This window comes from Polypterus senegalus, chromosome 17, assembly GCF_016835505.1.
Source record: "Polypterus senegalus isolate Bchr_013 chromosome 17, ASM1683550v1, whole genome shotgun sequence".
Taxonomy (NCBI): Eukaryota; Metazoa; Chordata; class Cladistia; order Polypteriformes; family Polypteridae; genus Polypterus; species Polypterus senegalus.
The window spans coordinates 61,475,748-61,498,159 of NC_053170.1; the positions used below are offsets into that span (position 1 = coordinate 61,475,748).

At 39.2% G+C, this 22,412-nt stretch overlaps 1 protein-coding gene and 1 long non-coding RNA gene across 2 annotated transcripts in view; one reads left to right on the forward strand and one right to left on the reverse strand.

Moving 5' to 3' along the window:
* The window catches only part of LOC120517402, a 25,153-nt gene extending 16,552 nt beyond the window's left edge, over positions 1 to 8,601 (reverse strand). The window contains exon 1 of the long non-coding RNA XR_005631027.1: positions 8,358 to 8,601. This is a non-coding gene — a long non-coding RNA (uncharacterized LOC120517402). The remainder of the gene's footprint in view (positions 1 to 8,357) is intronic.
* LOC120517401 (myeloid-associated differentiation marker-like protein 2) lies at positions 6,460 to 13,568 on the forward strand. Its single transcript, XM_039739709.1, has 2 exons — positions 6,460 to 6,723; positions 11,838 to 13,568. The coding sequence occupies exons 1-2, from the start codon at positions 6,688 to 6,690 to the stop codon at positions 12,816 to 12,818; spliced, it is 1,017 nt and encodes a 338-aa protein (XP_039595643.1). The 5' UTR covers positions 6,460 to 6,687; the 3' UTR covers positions 12,819 to 13,568.
* Positions 13,569 to 22,412: the final 8,844 nt, after the last annotated feature.

Genomic DNA, 22,412 nt, shown 5'->3' on the forward strand with positions numbered 1-22,412 from the left:
CCTGCTCTGCATGTGTATCGCGCCAACATTTTTGAATTCTTTATGACGTTCTACTTTGTCATTTACTCTTTGTCTTTTATTTCTGGGCCTGTGGTTAAACCTCTTGGCACAAAGTCTCATCTCACGGGATATGATAGAATCTCTCTGATAAAGTCACGTCTTGTGCCAGGATTTTTTTTATAATAATAGAGAGACAATCACTGAAGTCACTCTGCACTCTGTATATATACTGTATATACAGGGAGTGCAGAATTATTAGGCAAGTTGTATTTTTGAGGATTAATTTTAATATGGAACAAACACAGTGCTATCAGTCAATCCAAAATGTTAATAAACCTGAAACCTGAATGTTTCACAACGGAAATGTGAGTGTGAACATCATCAGGGGAGTACATATGTGCGTACAATTATTAGGCAACTATTAGTGTGCAGATTTATTATGCAACTAAAGGAAAAATGAAAATTTTCCCATCTCACTTGTTTATTTTCATCTGTTATAGTGAGAATAATAAACACCTCAAAATTTACAAATAAACATCTCTGACATTTCAAAAAAAATAAATCAATCAATCAATGACCAATATAGCCACCCTTCTTTCCAATAACAGTCATAAGCCTTTCCATTCATGGAGTCTGTCAGTTTCTTGATCTGTTGACGATCAGCTTTTTGTGGAGCAGTGACTACAGCCTCCCAGACACTCTTCAGAGAGGTGTATTGTTTTTCTCCCCCGTAAATCTAGCGTTTAAGAAGTGCCCACAAGTTCTCAAAAGGGTTTAGGTCAGATGAGGAAGAGGGGCCATGTCATTATTCCTTCATCTTTAAGGCCTTTAATGGCTGGCCACGCAGTGGAGAACTTCGATGCAAGTGATGGAGCATTGGCCTGCATAAAAATCATGGTCTTCTTCCTGTATCACTGTTTGAAGAAAGTGTCTTTGAAAAACTGGCAGTAGGTTTGGGAGTTGATTTTGAGTTCATCTTCAATGCAAAAAGGTCCAACTAGCTCATCTTTAAAAATACCAGCTCATACCAGTACCCCAACACCACATTGGAGTGGAGCTCTGTGCCCATTACTGATCCACAGGTCCATCCATCTGGTCCATCAAGAGTCACTCTCATCTCATCGGTCCAAAAAACCTTTGAAAAAAATCTGTCTTCAGATATTTCTTGGCCCACTTTTGACGTTTCAACTTATGTTTCTTGTTCAGTGGTGGTTGGGTTTCAGCCCTCCTTACCTTGGCCATGTCTTTGAGCACTGAACACCTTGTACTTCTGGGCACTCCAGGTAGGTTGCAGCTCTGGAATATGAAAGTAATGGAGGATAATGGGTTCCTGGTAGCTTCACGTTTGATTCTTCTCAAATCTTTGGCAGCTAATTTGCGTCTTTTGTTCTCAACACGTTTCTTGCGACCCTGTTGACTATTTGCAACAAAATGTTTGATGGTTCTGTGATCACACACCAATATCTTAGCAATTCCAAAAGTGCTGCATCCCTCTGAAAGACTTTTTACAATTTTTGACTTTTCAGAGTCAGTTAAATCTCTTTTTTGGCCCATTTTGCCCGAGGAAAACTAGCTGCCTAATAATTCTGCACACCTTGATATAGGGTGTTGATCTCCTTAGGCCACACCCTCCCTCATTACACAAATACACATCAAGGCACCCACACATGTATTTGAAACATCTGGAGGATAAAAGGCAAAGAAATGTTCGGAGCTACTAGTACTGGTGCTGACCTAAGGGCCTGTTTGAGGCCATGAAATGTAGCCGCTTCTTTTTCATCCCATGCCACCATAATGGGAGCCTGCATTTTTATGAGGTTAGTCAAGGGCATAGCTCTTTTGGGAAAATGCGGCATGAACCGCTGGTAGCGCATCGCTAGTCCCAAGAAAGCTCATACCTGCCTTTTTAATTCTAGTTTAATATGGCATTAACTTTGGTACCATGCAGCCTGAATACTCGACCAATGTCAACCCAAAATAACGTTTTTTCAGGTTTATCTAAAGACTGGCTTCACATAGTACCTGGAGCACTGCCAGCACATCTCGGTAGGTGGCACTATAGGACGCCAATAAGTTCCAAGTGATATCTTTGGAACTGTCTTGTCGCAAGATATGTCATATGTTGCATGATATCTAGTAGCATAATCCACAAGGACCAGAATGTCTTTATGTCCTTAGGACAAGGGTTTGAGTGATCCTACTATATCCATTCTGATCTGTTCAAAGCTATGTCAATCAATGGCACAGAAATAAGCAAAGAATGGTCCCTCATAGGAATTTGTTGCAATTAACATTCCAAGCAGGGCCCACAAAAGTGATAAACCTCCTCGTTTATTCCTGGCTAATAAAATCATAGTTTAATCAGCTGTAAGGTTTTGTCAGACCCGAGATGGGCTCCTAAGAGGTGGGCATAAACCATTTAACAAACTTGCCACTGGTAGGCTTTTGGCACTAGCAACAACAAATGCAACATGATGTAATAAATCATTTATCACAAAATTAGGTCCCTGGGATGACTGCATTTATAACAAATTTTAGAGGACTGTCATTCCATTGTTTCCTTTTAAAAGAAATCAGTAAGTTTCTAAAATGAAAATGCAACTCTGAGAATAGATGAGATGTGAACTCACAGAGCAGAGTTTCAGTTAACAATTTTCCTATCAAGACATTAGTATTTGATGGTGTGACATCACCCTGTTCACAGTAGGTGGCCATGTGATCAATTTCTGATTACACAGCGTTCAGACGGAGTATTTCTGTGTACTGCCAGGCCCAACGATTCATCAGGGGTGTTACATACTTGTCTGTGTTTATTTTGTGACCAGCCACACCCCGGTATGACAGGGTAGGGTGGACTGTGCATAACAGCCATCTGAATGCATTGAACGACAACCAAACATGTAATGATACGAGAGGCAGACTTGTGCTCATGGGCTTTCCCATGAATACAAGTTAGACTGGCCTTCCCTATTTTCCTTCTCTCGTGGAGACACATAGCTCACAACAATAGAAATGTTGCTCCAAGAATAAAAAGTGCAGTGATTTTGTGACTATTGATTATAATTACTCCAATAGAAGAAAAACAAAGGGGATTAGCAACTAACAGTACCTTCCTCCATGCACCCAACTTCAATCTATCAGCTAGTGGAGATGTGGGCAGTTGGGAATGTGTCCCACCTCCCCTCACTTCAAATAGTGGAGAAGAGGTGAAGACGTCTACTTTGGCCTAGTGGTGGGTTCTCCTTTGGGGTGACTGGACTTTGTTTTAGGTACAAGACCCATCCAAGATTTTTGGTGATCATCAAACTGCCCCAATTACTCAACTTGCATAGCCGTCCTGTGTCGCTCTACAGTCTTAATGAGAGAATTCATGTTATCCCAGCTATGCCATTGGACCTGCTGGGCGAGAGTTTCAGGGAAGGCATTAATCAGGTAATCATAAGCAACCACCTTCATACACTTCTTTGTGTTATTGGCTCTAGGTTTGCACTGTTGCTCGAGTTTGCCTCATAGCCCTTGAGAGTGTTCTGCATTGAATTGCCACTCCTTGCATTGCCTTGCCTTGCCTGCTGGTACGCAGAAATGCCTTACCAGGCCAATAATTCAACCTTGAACGTATCATAGTCTCTGGTGGCTTGCTCATTGAGGTCATAATAAGTCCTCTGAGCTTCATCCATTCAAAAAAGGCACCAGCAATTTCACCAATTTTGCATGCTGCCAGTGATACCAAGTTGCAGTGCAATCAAAAATCAAAACATGAACTACAATATTGTCTCAAGTTTGTAACAGCACAAGTACCTGTGACGGTGCTAATGCTTGTTCATCTCATAGTGCCACCCTAACTTGTTCATGAGCCTCTACCCCAGTGAGCTGGTTATGTTGGTGTCCTACCTGGACCATTAAAGCCTGCATCTCCTCAGTCAAGGCAGCCACTAATACTGTTAGGTCCACTAGTTTAGTCATATCTTCTGTGCAAAATCCTACAGACTATGCCACTGTATAAATAATCAAAAATAGAAACTGTAAAAAGTTGTTGGCACCACAGGTGACCCATATTATTGATGAAACAAACAACAAAAACAAATAACACGTAGTTCAAACAAAACATCTTTTCAGATTGAAGTCTTCTGTTGACTGCCTCCAGATCTCTAGATGGCAGTAGAGCTGGTAATGAGGCAGTGCAAGTGGAAGGGACGTGTCCAGGAGGCCAGAAACTGAAAGTGACATTAGAGTTCCATTGGAGAGGTAATTACTGTAGATACAGTATATATATATATATAGTCATACTGTCACACGTGTATGCATAGGGGACAGCTTAAGGGCTCTGATGATTGTAATTCCCTGCCGTTTCAGGAGCAGGCGTTGTGTCCTAATGGTTTTTCTCTTCCTCCATCTGCATACTGGAAGATTGATGGTTATAGCACCACTGACGTTACTTCTGGTGTTCATCCACTTGGACCTGCCCCATCCTGCCGAGTGCATTTTAAGTCTGGAATTTTCACCATCATGAGTCAGTTCAATAGTGAACTCATATCTGGAAAGATGTCTTCCCAATTATTATATGTTCTTTGTTTTATCAACTCTAATTATACGTGGTCACCAGGGTGTTTATTTGAAGCTCATTTAATAAATAAATAGGTCGGTAGGTAGATAAATAAATATATATGCACATACACACTGTGGTCTGAACACACACCAGAATGACTAAAAGGGAAGAAAATGCAAAGACAACTTCTGACTTGAAAGTCCCAGTCACATTGAGGCTTTATTCGGGTCTATTGCTGTAGGAATGAAGGAGCCTCAGTAGCACTTGACATACTTCTGCTGAAAGATTTGTCAATTTCACTTTGGTAAATGTTCCCAATAACTTGCCTCACCAAAAGAATGGAAAAAAAAATCTATCTGGACCTTAAATCAAAACCAAAAATCTTACAAATACAGGTAAATTAAAATCTTGTACTTTCTTTTCTTAAAATATACAAACGACAAAGCAAAATATTATGTGGGAAATTGAGAATTATTACCCATTAAAGTGGTCCTTGGTTTGAAGGGACAGAGGCTCTGTTTGTTATTTATACTGATCATAAATATCTTATGTATCTAAAGACATCTAAGACACTACTATAAATGTTAAGCTTTCTAGGCATTATTTTTGGACATTTTGATTTTGTTTTTTTCTTATAGAAACTAATACACTGTCTTGTTAATTCAATGAAATGTAATGCATCCAAGAAGCAGAAAACATAATCACTTAAGAGAGATGTCTGACTAGCAAATAGGGTTACACTTCTTGCTTTAAAATTGTTATTTATTGTTTAAAATATTTATAACTGTTCTTAGTTAAGAAGATAAAAGAGGTCTTATCACCAATTTGCCAAAACACTGTGGGGACGAAAGGTAAATACTGATGTACCAATAAATCCATAAGTCAAATCCCCAGCACTCTATTGACTCAGTAGGTTAAAGCCTTTTGCCACCCAAAATGATTTCCACTGATACTGTAAATTAAAGTTTGTTTGTAATTAATATTCCAGACTTAAAAGATAATTTTTATTAAATGATGTCTTCATTTCAGGTAAATGTGCAAGAACAAGTAACACTGATCCCTGTACTCGACTAGAATTTTAGAATATGGAACGATGGATAAATGATTTTAAATTGTGTTTAATTTATTAGTTTGAGGTAGCCTAGTGGGTAGCACTCCTGCCTCATTTATTTAAATCCAAAGCTTTGTTGCCACCTATGTGGAGTTTTCACATTCTACCAGGTTCTGCATGGGGTTTCATTTGGATACTCTGCCCTCATTTTCTCAGATGTGTGTGAGTCAAGTTAATTGGCAATTGCAAATTGTCACTCGTGTGAATGTGGGTATGTGCATGAGGTGGCTCCATGATTTATTGGTGGCAATGTCAAAGGTGTTTTCCTAGATTGTGTCCTGTGCTGCCAGAATAGGTTCTGGTTGAAATGATTAGTTTATCTTCTTGCAACCCTTAAATTGAATTAAGTGGGATCAGGAAAATTTGATTAGTTTGTATATTGATGTTGTAATACACCTTGCAATGGTACATGCTGTTAATGACATTCAATAATAGATAGATAGATAGATAGATAGATAGATAGATAGATAGATAGATAGATAGATAGATAGATAGATAGATAGATAGATAGATAGAACCAGTACAGAAAATATTCACCTCAAATGCCATGATTTTTATTTGCTGACAGTGGTGCCCTTAGATGTAAGCATTTGGTGTCATTGGCTGAGTGACCTTCACAACCCCAACCAGGCTTCTGGAACTTTTCTACTCATACATCTTAGTCAAGGGGCTTTAAATCAGGTCACCATAGCTGTGGAGTAGCTGCTTTGTTCTGACTGCTAGAAATTAAAAAGTATGACTGCATCACTGTCATTCCTTTGTCAATTTAGCTCACTATTTATAGCAAGAATGCAGAGCTTGGCGGAGTGCACTGCTGGGGCTCAGCTGCATTGCAGCTCTTAAATTACTTGCACTTAGCCGCCTTACTGCAGTGTGGAAATGTCTGGCTGGCAATCAGCAGACCCGTTTCAGGCAGCACTCTAAGGGCAAAGAAGAAATATAAAGGAAACAGCACTCTAAAGAAAAGTCAACAGCTCAGAACTCGGCAGTGTCAATACTTACTGTCACCTTTTTTGGAGAGTGATGGTTCATGGCACGAAAGGAAGGGATTTACTCTAAGTGGAAGGTAAGGAGAACAGCTTCCCTTTTCTTTTTTTTTTTAACCTTAAAATACATGACATGATGTGCACAGTGAGAACAGGCTAATGTGGTCAATATAGTTAGCAGTCATGTAGTCAATTAGAAGTACACATTCTACAGGTGCTGCCCAGAAATTATTTCCAGGTTTGTGCTTGTAAATAATAACTGTTGCTGCAAACAGAAATCAGTCTATCATATATATATATTTTGTAACATTTCACTTTTTATATTCTATTCTATATTTTCTGTACTTTACTAAAGCAGTATAAGGTCTATTTCTGATTTTATAATTTTGAGTATTTGACAGTATCACATTCCTGCCAGAGTCCTTAATGATTCTTTTGATTTATCCATTTCTTTTATCCACTACATTAAATTGTTCAATATGGAAGCTATTCTAAATCAGAGGGCCGTGTACAGGAAGTGCTACATCTCTGGACTTGTTTATTTTGCTTTTTTCTCTTTATTTCTTTTCATTTTCTACAAGTGCTAACCGTTGTATTCATACAGTATTTGATTTAATGTTGTACAGCAGTGGTACCTAAGGACAAGGGCAGGACAGGATAGAAAAAGAGTTGCCCAAAGCTAGAGCTGGCACACAGAGAGACAGAACACCAAAACAAAAATGAAACCCAGAAGTCAGTCAGTCATTTTCCAACCCACTATATCCTAACTACAGGGTCACGGGGGTCTGCTGGAGCCAATCCCAGGCAGCATAGGGCACAAGGCAGGAATAAACCCAGGGCAAGGCGCCAACCCACTGCAGGGCACACACACACAGGACAATTTAGAATCGCCAATACACCTAACCTGCATGTCTTTGGACTGTGGGAAGAAACCGGAGCGCCTGGAGGAAACCCACGCAGACATGGGGGAACCGAACCCAGGTCTCCTAACTGCGAGGCAACAGCACTACCCACTGTGCCACCATGCTGCCCAAACCCAGAAGTCAAAAGTCAAATGTAAACTCAACTCAGAGTTTCTATCCATCTTTCCCTAAAATATTGTTTGTTTATTTGTTTGAACCTCTTCCCTACAATGATTTTAAAGTTCCTAGGGTATGCATATTGCCATTCTGTGTAGGGACACCATGATGATGTTCCAGGTCCCACATGTCTAGCAGCAAGGCAGTGTGGTGCAGTGGTTCAGTTTTTGGACCTCAAACTCTGAGGCTGTGGGTTCAAAGCCAGCTACTGAGACAGTGCGACTACGAGCAAGTCACTTCACCTGCCTGTGCACCATTTGGAAAAACAAAAGACACATCTTGGATAACAGTACCAGTCAAATAAGAAATAGTAATCAGGTTGATGATATAAAGAATAGGGTGGTAAGTACGCCAGCAGTACCCATGGAAAAATAATTAATTGATTAGTGATACAGTGAGGCCACTTAAAATGATGATAATTTTGTCACAAAAACAAACAAAACCAAAAATGTTCTTAATGACAGCGACATATTCTTTCCAGGTCTTTTGGACTATGGCTCTCAAGCTCCCCAGTTACTTAAAGCCATGGGTATGCTAGTAAAATGATGGAAGTAATTCCCCTACTTCACCTTAGATTCATTATAAGTATTTAAATATCAGATAACTGTAATGACCTAAGTGGTGAATGCTCTTACCTCAAATCTTTAAAGTCTTCTGTTCAAATCCCCTCAAATACTGGCTCTCTATGTCTGCATGGATTTTCTCCAGGCACTTCTTCTTTCTCCCATATCCTAACGGTTAGGTCAACTGGCAAATCTAAATTCAAGAGCTGTGATTGTGGATATGGTCTTAGCATCTTGTCATGGGTTTGTTTTGTGACTGATGCTGCCAGGAAATCTCTGGCTCACCTCAAACCTGAACTGAAATAAGAGCACTTAGAAAAATGAATGGCGCTTAATGGTCAAGATGAAACACTGTCAACCATGTTGGTTTAATTACCAACCTCTGGGTAAAACTTTTCACACTAATCATGTCATTTAAGAAGGGCATGTTACTTCATGTGTCAAAAAAGAAAAGACATCCATTATAACCCGATAGCATTAATAAAACCTTATTTGCTGTAACTGTACCATCCACACTTAAGGATCAAACATGCTCAAGCAAACTGGAGCCATTTTCTTCCAAGTGAATAAAAGAAATTTGAAAAATAAATTTGAATGTGTGTCGTTAGAGAAACAGGCGCTGCATATCATAGGCCATCCCCTAAAGCAGCGCAATGGAAATGTGCCAGGAACTGAATACTCTTATTAATATTTAGAATAAAACAAAATTGAATGTCATGTATGTGAAAAGCCAATTAGACTAAATAATATTTTTTCTATAATGTTATATAGAACACCAGTTAAGAAATATTCAGACTGGCGGATAGAACACGTGGTACGTCATAATAACAGCGACCACAGTTCTTGTAACTTTATGATTTAGTTTTCATTTCTGCTTTCAAGGGCCATTACTGTTTGATTGGTACTATTAAAGCTCTTCCTGCCCGTGTTTGTTTTTCTATCTTATTGCGCAATGGATAGCAGCACAGTGTAGTGCAGTGGTCATCGGTGCAAACTCAGTTTGAACCCCGACTTGATTAGGGTTGCCAGACGTCCCTTATATACGGGACATGTCCCATATTTGATCATTTTGTCCCTTGTCCCGTACTGACCGTTCAGGGACACCCAAATGTCCCGCATTTAGTTCGTTTTCAAATTTCATAATACTGTACAAATATATTTTTACTACCTTCTTACGGTACTTAGTTGTAACTTTATTAGTAATTATATATTTTTTCTCAGATTGTCTTGAAGAAAATAACCCAAATGTAACGAGGAAACGACTGTTCGCTGTGGCTGGCTGAGGACACTCTTACCGTTTTGCTCTCCAGCCGCGCTGCTCTGCAGTTCTGGATCAGCATTGTGTTGGTCCTACTTGCCACGGCCCACTTTTTTTCTAACTGCCTGTATTAAATAATAATGATATTTCTACGTTGTCTGTATTAAATAAATATTTTCAAATAATTTAATTTTTACAGCATTTTTTTTAGCTTGTATAAAATAGGGAGGGGCGGGACCCGGGATGGGAGGAGAGGTTGGAGAGGTGCTGGAAGTTTCGTGTTTTGGGGTTTCCGAGGTCGGCGTTTCTTTTCTTGACCGTTCAAGTAAAACTTTTGAGAGACTTTACTACGCCTGTCTGTTCTTTTTTTACTTCGTCTTTGTTTTTCGAGCATGGAGCAGAGGTCGCTACAATGTATTGGTCTGGGTGTGTAATGGACATGTATAAATTAATATATTTATTTATATAGTAATATGGAGAAAGATTTTAAGAGTGTCCCGTATTTTCTAATTTTCTAATCTGGCAACCCTAGACTTGATTAATCTCTGTGTACACATTCTTTCTCTACTTGAATACATTTTCCCATAGGTACTCTATAGTTTTTCTTCCATGTCCTAAGATCTACAAGTGAAGCTGACTAGATACTCTGAACTAGCCTAGTGTGACGGAGTGCCGGTATTTGTATAAGGAAGTAAGGAATTCCCTGTCCCTGGATTTTACTAAGTTACCTATAAATTGTATTCCCCCATTGGAAGTTTTCACATTTTATTGTTAATACAACTTTGGATCACAAATTAAATTTGGCTTTTTTGACATTGAGCCACTGAAAAAGACTTTAATATCAAAATGAAAACAAATCTCTGCAAAGCGATCTAAATTAATGACAAATATAAAATACAAAAACCTTGATAAGTCAATATTTAGTAGTTGAACCTTTAGTAGCCACGACAGCCTTGAGTCTGAGGGCACAGGTCTTTGCACTGTAATTTTTCCCTATTCATGTTTGAAAAATTGCACAGGCTCTTTCAGGGTGCATGAGGATCTTGCATGAACAAACTTTTTAATGTCTAGCCACAAACTCCTAATAGGATTGAGACGTGGGGTCTGATTCAGCCACTCCAGGACATTAACATTTTTGTTTTAAAACTATTCCTGTGTATCTCGCTATTTGTATGGGGCCAATGTCTTGTTGGAAAATAAATCTTCTCCCAAGGTGCAGGTTTCTTGCAGACCACTTGAGATCCCAGGATTCTCCTGTATTTTATGTTTTTTCATCACAAGCCTTACCAGCATTCGCCACAGAGATGCATCCCCATAGCTGGATGTTGCCACCACCACGCTTCACGGTGCGGATGGTGTGTTTTTGATAATGTATAGTGTTTGACTTATGCCAAAAATGATGCTTAGTCTGGGAGTCCTTAGATCTCATCAGATCATAGAACCTTCTTACAGTTGACTACAGTATCTCTCATTTGTCTTCTGGAAATCTCTGGCCAGGATGTTATGTACATTTGTATTTAAAGGAGGTTTCACTTTTCTTCTCTCCCATAAAGCTGCAGCTGGCGATGTCCCTGGGCAATAGTTGCTATTTGCACAGCCAGTCTAAACTTATCAAGTGTAACTTGTTACTCCTTCAGAGTTATCACAAGTCTCAGACCCAAGACAAGTGACTTCTATTGAATTAATTACTGTATATGACTTATAAAACCAACTGGCAGCACCAGTGATGGTTTAGGTGTGTCAAATTAATAGAAGGAGAACATTTGTGCTTTAAATCTGTAATTAATTTAGACCACTTTGCAGATATCTGTTTTCACTTTGACATTAAAAAATATTTTTATGTTGATCAGCATAAAAAAGCCAAATTAAATCCACTGTGATCAATGCAATAAAATGTGAAAACCTTTATTAAGTACTGTAGGCCTTGGTGGGCTCTAACTCTCCATCACCATAAAACTGGATTGTGTGTTCATCTTTCCATTCCCTTTATGCATTTGATATTTTTCTTTTCCAGATGTATTACATTCACTTTTATGCTGTAATGACTTGAACTCAATTATTCATTCTACGTAATACCCAATGAGATAACACACACACTCACACACACACAAACATAAGCTGATCTTTGTTTGACGGTAACGCCAAGAAATGCTTACAATATAGCCAATTAATATTTACTTTATTTTGAAGTTTTCTCAGCTGGTGACCTCACAAGAAAGCAAACAAGGCTACAATAAAAATCAAAAATAAGCTCACTTCCTAAATCCTCTCTTTCTTTGATGTGTCCTCCCCAGGCTGCAGATGATGTCCCGAAGCTGAGCCCTGTACCATTGTTCTCTGGAACACAACCTGTCTCCTCTGCTGGCAACATGGATTCACACAGTGGGCCGTACCTAAATGTGAATGCTATAGCGTCCCCAGTTGGTGTGGCTCGTTTGTGGCAAATCATTTTTGGCTGTGTCACAGTAAGCTTGGTGGCCCATCAAGCAGGCTTCAGTGCAGCATATGGGACATTCTGCATGTTTGTGTGGTGCTTTTGTTTTGCTATGACAATTTGTATATTCACCCTGGAGTTCACTCGGCTACACACCTATCTCAGAATCTCCTGGGACAATTTCACCATCTCTTTCGCAATGTTGGCAACGCTAATGTATGTGACGGCCTCAGTGGTTTACCCAGTTTATTTGCTGCAGAATGAATGTCCATATAATAACTGTGAGGTACGAAATTATCGCATAGCAGTGACCATTTTCTCTTGTTTGGCCTTCTTTGCATATGCAGCTGAAGTTTTCCTCACCAGAGCAAAGCCTGGCCAAATTGTGGGCTACATGGCCACAGTGTCGGGTCTTCTGAAGATTGTTGAGGCCTTTGTGGCTTGCATCATCTTTGGAGCACTTGTCAATGGAAGCCAGTACAACCGCCATATAGCCACCCAGTACTGTGTAGTGGTATACAGTCTTTGCTTTGCTCTCACGGTTATTGTGGTCTGCATGACTGTCTCTGGTAAAACTGCCTCACTAAAGTGCCCCTTCGACCGACTTGTGGTGATCTATACCTTCTTAGCTGTCTTGTTGTACACAAGCACAGCAGTCATCTGGCCAGTGTTTTGCTTTGATAAGAAATATGGCAGTCCAAGTCGGCCCTATGGCTGCCAAAGAGGAAAATGTCCATGGGATAGCCAACTGGTGGTGGCCATCTTTACCTACATCAACCTTCTCCTCTATATAGCTGATCTGGTTTACTCTCAGAGGATTCGATTTATTAGCCAACCCTAAATAAAGGGGAAGTGCATATTCATAGTGGACCATGTTTGCCTCAGAATGGTGTCTTTGGATTGAAGAAAAGGAATTTTTGGTATTGATGGAGCAAAGGTAACATCGGTAGTTGGCCATGGATTTGACAGCAGACTAATGGAATGTGCAAAACCTACAAAATTATAACCCTCTACATATCTGAAGAGCTGCGGGTTCGATAACATTGTGCCATCTTGTAAAAACCCTGATTCTGCTCACTGTAGAAAAAGAACTTACTTTTGATTTACCAAAGAGCTGAGAGGTATGACAGCACTTGTACAAGAAAGGTGTTACCCACTCACAAAGACATTTCAAATGGATTCAAGGGTTTTATAAAAGGGCATAAATAAAATGATTATGCTGGATGGACATCACTGTAGAGACATGGTAGTAAGGGTACTAGAATCTGCTGGAGCCCATACTTGCTGGTTCCTGGTCATTCATTTTACAGCAAACCAAAAAGCAGCCCCAAAGTAACGGGCACCTATTATGGCCAAAATACCAAGCAATGAGTGAAGAGTGGCTTTTTACTCTGAATTGATAGGGTGAATGAAAGGTTTGTCAGAGAAAAGGTCTCAGCTGCAAAAACAAAATCCTTTGACGTTGTTAATATACTATATGTGCCTCTCAGAAGTGGTGAGTCCTTGCTGGACTCATTATCTGCCTTCCATATTTGAGATTTGTACACATTTTCTCACTTCGTTACATTAATAAATACGTTTTAAATATCAATATTTCTGTGAAGTTCATTATTTTTGTATTTTTATGGATGTATTAACATGAAACTAAATCAAATGTAAAACCACTGTGAAGAAAACAGATGCTTACTTTTACACTATACAACTCCCCTCATGGTATTTGATGGTAAAACAGCCAAACTGAAAACTGACCACATGATATAGCGTGAAAGTCCACAGCTTGCCTTGTTGAAGCCGCACAGAGTATTTTGGAATTACATGGTCACTTACCTAATACAGATAATGCCATGTGCTCCACATGTCACGATACTTCATTGCACCATCCATGGCAGTCTACTGTGATGAAAGGAGGTGACGTGTTCCCTCAAGTCTCATTGCACTCCAGGTTGCTTCTGCTACACACAGACATAAAAGGTATTTTTTTTTTTTGGCAAATCTAAACTGGTTAAGTGTGAGTGGCAGTGGGGTCATGTGTGTCTGTCCTGGATTAGATTGTGCCCTGCTTTATTTCGAGCCCCCAACTAACCTAAATTAGATTTAATATGAGTGAACATGAAGGTGGAGAGATAGATGGATATAAAGATGTATACTTGGTCTCTAAATTGTGGGTGCATAGGTCATTTTTGTCCTGCCTTGCACCTACTGCTGTCTGGATAAACTCTGCTTCTCTAATATGCTGTGTGACGGATGGCCAGGGGCCCATGCCCGGCCGGGATGCCCCTGCAGCATATGTTCCAGGGGAGCAAGCATGGGAAACACAATATCTCCCCCTGGACGCTAGATGGCAGCCTCCCTGGGTTGCAGCGGTGCCTCGGACTCACCCAGGGCTTCATGGGGGTTGGAGTGTTGTGCAGCCCAGTTGGGTTCTGCAGGCGCTGCCAGGGGGTGCTGCAGCAGGAGCACTGATTTTGCCCCACCTGGAAGTGCAGCATGGAGCACTTCTGGGTGCCCAGTAAAAGGAGCCAGTAACCACCACTCAGCGGCCAGAATCGGGTGGAGGAGGACAAGGTTGCATGGGAGGAGTGGTGGTGCAGAGAAAGAACGCTTTTGTATTGGTGTATTGTGCTTGGGACTGTGTTGTGCCTGTGGGGATTACAGGGAAGACGTACCCCACAGGTGAAGAAAAATAAATAGTTTATTTAGTTTATACGTGTGCCTCCGTGTCCAATTTGTGTCGGTCGGGCACATATATAGCGCCTTTTTACAGCTGTTATTTTTAGATTTTAGGTTTCAGTGGACGAAGAGATGGATGAATGTTTAGCTGTACTCATTTGTTTAGTTAACAACGGTATGTTATAGTCGTACAATTCTTATTACAGATTAGACATAACTTACAATTTAAAGTACTTATTCCAGTTCTGGGTAATGGGGGACCAAGGCCTACTTGTCAGTTTTAGACACAAGGCCGGAATCATCATCATGGGGTACCAGTTTATAACAGATTACTAATGTAAACTGTGTACGTGATTGTGAGGTACCACAGTTTATTTGCTCAATCTAAAATCTCCTGGTATATAAGCTACATTTCAACATGGGGCTTATTTAGATGAAAGTGAAGCAAGTTTCAATTGGGGAGCCTCTTCAGAGGAGGAATTTCTTCGGCATTGACATTAATAGACAGTGAAAATAACAAACCTAGTGTGGCAGAAGTGCTTGGTTGGCGACGACCTGACACAGACTGACACCGGAGGCACATGAAAATGAAAATAAAGATTTAGTTTGTCTTCAGCTCTGGGGCACATCTTCCCTGTGTCCCACAGGCCCTACACAGTCCCCACAAACACACCAAACGAAAACACCAACACACTCTTCTTCCTTCAATCCTCCCAGACAGCTTTTTTGTCATCGTCGTTGTTGTCGTCGTCCTCCTCCTCCTGGGGGACATAGTGTGCATCCCATGGCTGTTCCCCCGGATCCTGTGTCAAAGGGGCGTCCCAGCCGTCGGCACACTAGTCATGTGCCTATGTGCAGCTCCATTATTGTCTATACTTACAGTAGCCTCATTCGAATGCTCCTTGCATGTGCCAGATCTGTACTTTGGTAGATGAGCAAATAACACATCATTCACATTACAACTAACAAGAGCAATAACTTAGAGTCCCCTTCATACACACTGGAGGCCTCTAGAGTTCATAATGGATGGTCTGGCTCCATATTATCATGTGACTGTAGTGTCCTGGATAGCCACTGGTGTTTTATCGCACCAGAACACCAGCTGCATCTACACTGTGCAAGAAATAAAACTAGATGACAGTTATACAGCAGTTCATTATTTCTGCTGTGGAGCGGGTTCAAATGAACGCTATATGAAGATATGCTTGGGAGGGCGGGAGTGGGGGTCTTCCTACCAAAATTCTTTATGCAGGCCACAGGATTGCAGGATTTCAGGTTATTGAATTTGATCTTTATTGCTGCTTTTAAGTTTTTGAAGTGTGCATCTGTGAGGGGAGGAGATGAGGAGACACTAATAGTGAAGACCCTTATGAATGATTGAAAAGACATGTTTCCAGTTTCAAAAAAGTGTCACTTCTCTTAAATAGTAATTAATGCTAGTAATTCCACAGTCATGGTTTTAAACCTGGCCTTGTAAAGTAATAAGTGAGCTTGAACGTATCCTTCAACATTAAATGGAGCCTTCAAGGAGACTTCATTCCTGTTAGTCACAAAACTGGTGTCATGTTTGTCATGAAAATTGTGGTGGGGCTACACCTAATGTTTCCTAGATTTGGTATCTGTTGCATAAAAATTAACCTGCCTAACTAATAATGTCTATTCCTCTTTTGCTAATGACTAATAAAACATTCACTTTCACATACTTTTCACATCACAAAAAAATCAGTCAAACAATGGGATGCTGGTGCCTGGCCTGTCTAAACTGGCATCACATCTTTGTAAATACCCTCTGACATGGTTACCTTTTGACAAAATTCATTCATATAGTTTTAAATATCTTAAAAATCTGAGAGCCTCCCCTGCTCATGAAAACATATTTGCTATGAGCTGTCTGAATTGAAACAGTAACATCTCCGGTTTAGAATCAAACGGCTATTACATGAAAAAGAACAAGTCAGAATAACATGGAACAAATGCACAGACTAAACACACTGCACATCCAACAAAGAATTGAAAAAACAATTTTCAATTTACAACCCTGCTTTTTCTGTAGCAGGATTTTGCAGTTCTTTGAAACAAGAGCATCACACTTTCGCTTCTTTTCCTCAAAGTGAAAGCAGCATATGGTGGCTTACTTGGTGTCTTTTCTAAATTTAGCACTGTCCTCCTCAATGGTGGCTGAAAATCAAGACGCAGCATAATGTCTAATGAACAATGAATTCCTGATATTGATCTCCTTTCTTTTTTATAATTACTATGTTTCAAGGGAGAAAATAGTACTGGACGTTCTGTACCTCTTCGCTGGCATGTGGTACATGGCCATGAATGGGAAAAGTTCAAACTGGGCATGTAAACATATGGCAGTTGTCATTTTAATATGGGTGATGACCTTCAACATTAAATATGGCACTATTAAATGTTAGAGCTTTAACTAACAAAACGTTTTTTATCAATGATCTTATTAGTGATAAAAAAATAGATTTTATTGCACTAAGTGAAACGTGGCTTAACTCAGACGGCGCGGCTGTTTTAATTGAATCTGCGCCTCCGGATTACAGTTTTACTCGTGCAGACCGCCAGGGAAAAGAGGGGGCAAACATTTACTCGAGCCGGTTAAAATGTAAAGATGTCAGTTTTAATAAGTTCAAGTCCTTTGAGTATCTCGCCGTTGTTATCCATGGAGATTCTCAAGTTCTAGTATTATCCGTGTATAGACCTCTAAAATTCAACGCGTCTTTTTTTTTTTGAGGAATTCTTTGACTTAATGTCAATTTTAATTATGAACTATGACACACCCTTAATAGTCGGCGACTTTAATTTTCATATAGATAATCAGTGTGATCTAAAAGTAAAAGAATTTATGAACCTCCTGGATTCTTTTGATTTGAGACAACTCATAAATCAGCCTACACATAAAGCAGGTCATACATTAGACTTAGTGATTACTAAAGGACTGAAAGTTGATATAAAGCAGGTCATTGATATCGGTCTATCAGACCATTTTCTTCTACTTTTTAATATAGAAATAATGATAAAAAACACCCATGAGAAGCATATTGTTAAAAAACGCTTCTTTGACTCATCAGCAGCTTTAAAACTTACAAACATTCTAAGCAATCAGTCCGTTTATAGTGCCAGCTATAATAGCGAGGATAATGTAAATAGTAAGGTGGAAAGATTTAATACTAAAGTGAGAGCTGCTGTTGACATAGTTGCACCTGAAAAGACAGTTAAAAAATCTTCTAGCATTGTTATACCATGGAAGACCCAAAGAGTGTCTGATTTAAAAAGAACATGTCGTAGAGCTGAGCGTAAATGGAGGAAAACTAAACTTACTATCCATTATGAGATATTAAAAGTTAAAATAACAGAATACAACAACACTGTCTGTCTTGAGAGGCGCTGCTACTTCTCTAAGATTATAAATAACAATGCTAGTAATCCCAGAGTCTTATTTTCTACAATTGATCGCCTACTAAACCCAGGTAACTCAAAGGAATGCCTCCTAAGTACTTCCAGTGAAACCTGTGAGGCTATCGCTGTATTTTTCAATCAAAAAATTAATGATATTAGAAATAACATAGTATATCCCTCCAACACTAAGGATCCTCCTAAACCCCAGCATCTGCTATACACAAATTAAACTCTTTCACTAGGATAGATTTACTCAATTTACTAAAAATAATATCTCAATTAAAACCCTCCACCTGCGTCCTTGACCCGATACCAACAAGGTTTTTCAAAGAAGTATCAGGCGTGCTAATTGATAATATTCTTGACATAGTAAATTCGTCATTAGATACGGGGGTCTTCCCAGACTGTCTTAAGACTGCTGTAGTTAAACCCCTTCTTAAGAAACATAATCTTGACCCTCAGCTCTTGAAAATTTTAGACCCATCTCTAACCTGCCCTTCTTAAGTAAAGTTCTAGAGAAGGCAGTCATTATGCAGTTAAATGACCACCTCAATAAACATGCTATTCTTGATAAATTTCAGTCAGGTTTTAGAACAAATCACAGCACAGAAACTGCACTTATTAAAGTAGTAAATGACTTGTGGGTAAATGCAGACAGAGGCCATTTATCTGTTCTCATCCTCTTAGATCTGAGTGCTGCATTTGACACCATTGATCACAATATTCTTAGAAATCGCCTTAGTCAATGGGTGGGCCTCTCTGGCAGTGTCTTAAATTGGTTTGAATCCTACCTGACAGGGAGAAAATTTTTGTTAGTTGTGGTAATTAAAACTCAAAGACACATGATATCAGATATGGTGTTCCACAAGGCTCTATCCTGGGTCCGCTGTTATTCTCAATCTACATGCTTCCGTTAGGTCAGATTATCTCAGGGCACAACGTGAGCTACCACAGCTATGCTGATGACACACAGCTGTACTTATCAATAGCACCTGATGACACCGACTCTCTTGATTCACTAACACAATGTCTGACTGGTATCTCAGAATGGATGAATAGTAACTTTCTCAAGTTAAATAAAGAGAAAACTGAAATCTTAGTGATTGGCAATAATGGATACAATGAGGCTATTAGAAATAAACTGGATACATTAGGATTAAAAGTCAAGACGGAGGTAAAAAGCTTAGGGGTAATTGTTGACTGTAATCTGAATTTTAAATGCATATTAATCAGATCACTAGGACAGCATTTTTTCACTTAAGAAACATAGCAAAAGTTAGACCTCTTATATCACTGAAAGATGCTGAGAAATTAGTTCACACATTTGTTTTCAGTCGACTAGATTACTGTAACGCACTCCTCTCAGGACTACCCAAAAAAGACATAAATCGTTTGCAACTAGTGCAGAATGCAGCTGCTAGAATCCTAACTACGAAAAGAAAATCGAACACATTTCTCCAGTTTTGATGTCACTACACTGGTTACCTGTGTCATTCAGGATTGACTTTAAAATTCTGCTTATGGTTTATAAAGCCTTAAATAATCTCGCCCCATCTTATATATCGGAATGTCTGACACTTTATATTCCAAATCGTAACCTCAGATCCTCAAATGAGTGTCTCCTTAGAATTCCAAGAACAAAACTTAAAAGAAGTGGTGAGGCGGCCTTCTGCTGCTAAAAATAAAATCTGGAATAGCCTGCCAATAGGAATTCGCCAGGCTGATACAGTAGAGCACTTTAAAACACTGCTGAAAACACATTACTTTAACATGGCCTTTTTATAACTTCATTTTAACTTAATCCTGATACTCTGTATGTTCAATTCATTATAACAATTCATGGTGGCTCTAAAATCCGTACTGACCCCTACTCTCTCTTCTGTTTCTTTTTCCGGTTTCTTTGTGGTGGTGGCGCAGGCCACCACCTACTGAAAGCATCATGATGCTCAAACAATGATGGATGGATTAAAAGCCTGAAGTCTATGTGACCATCATCATCAAGTCCTTCCGTGAGAACCCTAAATCCAAAGAGGACTGTTTCATTTATGTTAGGTTTTTTTCTCCAGCTGTCTGGAGGTTTTTTTTCTGTTTTTTCTGTCCCCCCTGGCCATTCAACCTTACTCTTATTCGATGTTAATTAATGTTGACCTATTTTGTTTTCTTATTGTGTCTTTTATTTTTCTATTCTTTATTATGTAAAGCACTTTGAGCTACTGTTTGTATGAAAATGTGCTATATAAATAAATGTTGTTGTTGTTGTTCAAACACCATTACTAAACTCTAAAATACAATTTGGACAGTCATTTACATCTAAGGACATAAAGATCACTTCAGGGCCAATTGGTCTTGATGAACATGGCATGGGGAATTTCTCATTCTACAATAAGTAAAGTTTTTCCAGATAAGTAATTACCTGAGCATATGATGAAAAAATGTTTATGAAGTCAAGCTGAGGGTTGCTACAAACATTTTAATAATACGCTTAATTGTTGAGGGAAGTTTATTACTTATTTATCACACCATCTGGTGGGGCTATGCCCCACTGGCCCTTAATGCAGAAAAGCACTTTATATTAAACTGGAGTGCTCTCTACTGGGTAGATAGTAGCCAATAAAATATGAAACTAAAGTTCTACTGCTCCACTGAGCCATACTAAAAACACTTCTTTCTATGTTTCTCCAATAGAATGTCTTGTTCACTTGACCATCCAAAAGCATACATCCTACCATTTCTATGTCACCTTGTATTTTCTTGTATTAGTGCCATCTTTCCCTCCTTCTAGTTGCCCTTCCTCCAACCCACCCTCTGGCTGTAGGCTCAAGGTTTGCTCTTAGGAAACAAGAATTTATACTCCTCATTTGATTTACTTCTGTTATCCCTGATTTCTGGAAACACTGGAATGCCACAGTCTCTTCTTAGTGAGCCCTGGGTTTACCCCAACTCGCAGCACCTTTTTAGTTGACAAGAAAATGATATTTTTGTCAAGAACACATGTGTGTCTTTCTAGATCAGGGATGCCCACACTTTTTCAGCTTGCGAGCTACTTTTAAAATGACCAGGTCAAAAATGATCTACCTACCTTAAAACTGTTAGGTGTATATATATATATATATATATATATATATATATATATATATATATATATATATATATATATATATATATTCATACACACACACACTTTATATATAAAATACATGTTAGCATACCTTGCATAACTGAATAACCCTTATGGCACAATAACAATTCAATACATTTACAGTCACTACAGTATTTAGACTTAATAATCATGTGGGAAAAGGCTGACTTGCATAAATAAGTAGAGCCGAATAATGCAGCCAAGGAGGTAGCACATTTCCTCATGTTTGGGTACTTTTCCTCTGTGAGTGTTCCAAAACTGTCCATGATCCCTATACTTCAGCTGAATGCCATCCTGTAGTGTCCAAATCTTATCCTCCACTGTAGGGGGGTTTTAGGTGAAACAGTGTTGCAATTTTTGATGTGGGTGAATCACCCTCAACATCTTCTCTAAATGGATAGCACTTAAATGTAGTGATTGGCTCAAATAAAGCTGAGTCTTGAAACCGTCTGTCAAAGTCTGACAGAAAATTTTCAATCCGCTCTGTGTTGCGTATGCTGTCAAGTTGCACACACACCTTCCATTGCGTCTCCAGCTCTGACGCGAGGTTTTGGATGTTCCCCAAATCAAGGCGCTGCAGCTTTGAGGACTGATGTTGCATTTTTTGTTTGAAAGCATTAACTGAGCTAATCATATTGACCGTGGTTTTGTCTTTTACTTGCAGCTGTAAATTAAGCTCATTTAACATGTTGGTCAGATCACTTTTCGGAAAGAAGTCAGTTTCATACTTTTTATGAACAGTTCGAAAGTGCCTTTCCACATTTTCCTTCTTTGGAATAGAAATGATAGATTGACAGAACAGATAAACACACTTCGATTGTGACATTGTGAGAAAAAAAATTCCTCTTCAAATTCCACATGTCCAGCCCCTCACCAATTATTTTTTCACTAGGTTGACCCGCCTTTTAAGTTAACCACTTCTTAAGGCAATTCAATATGTAGATCAATTTGATATTTTATACAAACTCATTAATTTGGTTATATTGCATTTGAGCGGTATTACTTTAATACTCGTAGTTTCTGTTATTTTTGTGATGAAATTGAAACTTTTTTTCTATATTGAGGTCGCCCTTTTGAACCCCCCTGATATGTACTACGCGGTGAGGCATTTGTACTCCATCAACATTAATTATTTCCAGAGACATAATTTTGTCTATTTTTCCAGCGCATCGCGCACAAAAGCAAGGGAACGATGGGAGCACCAGAACTCTG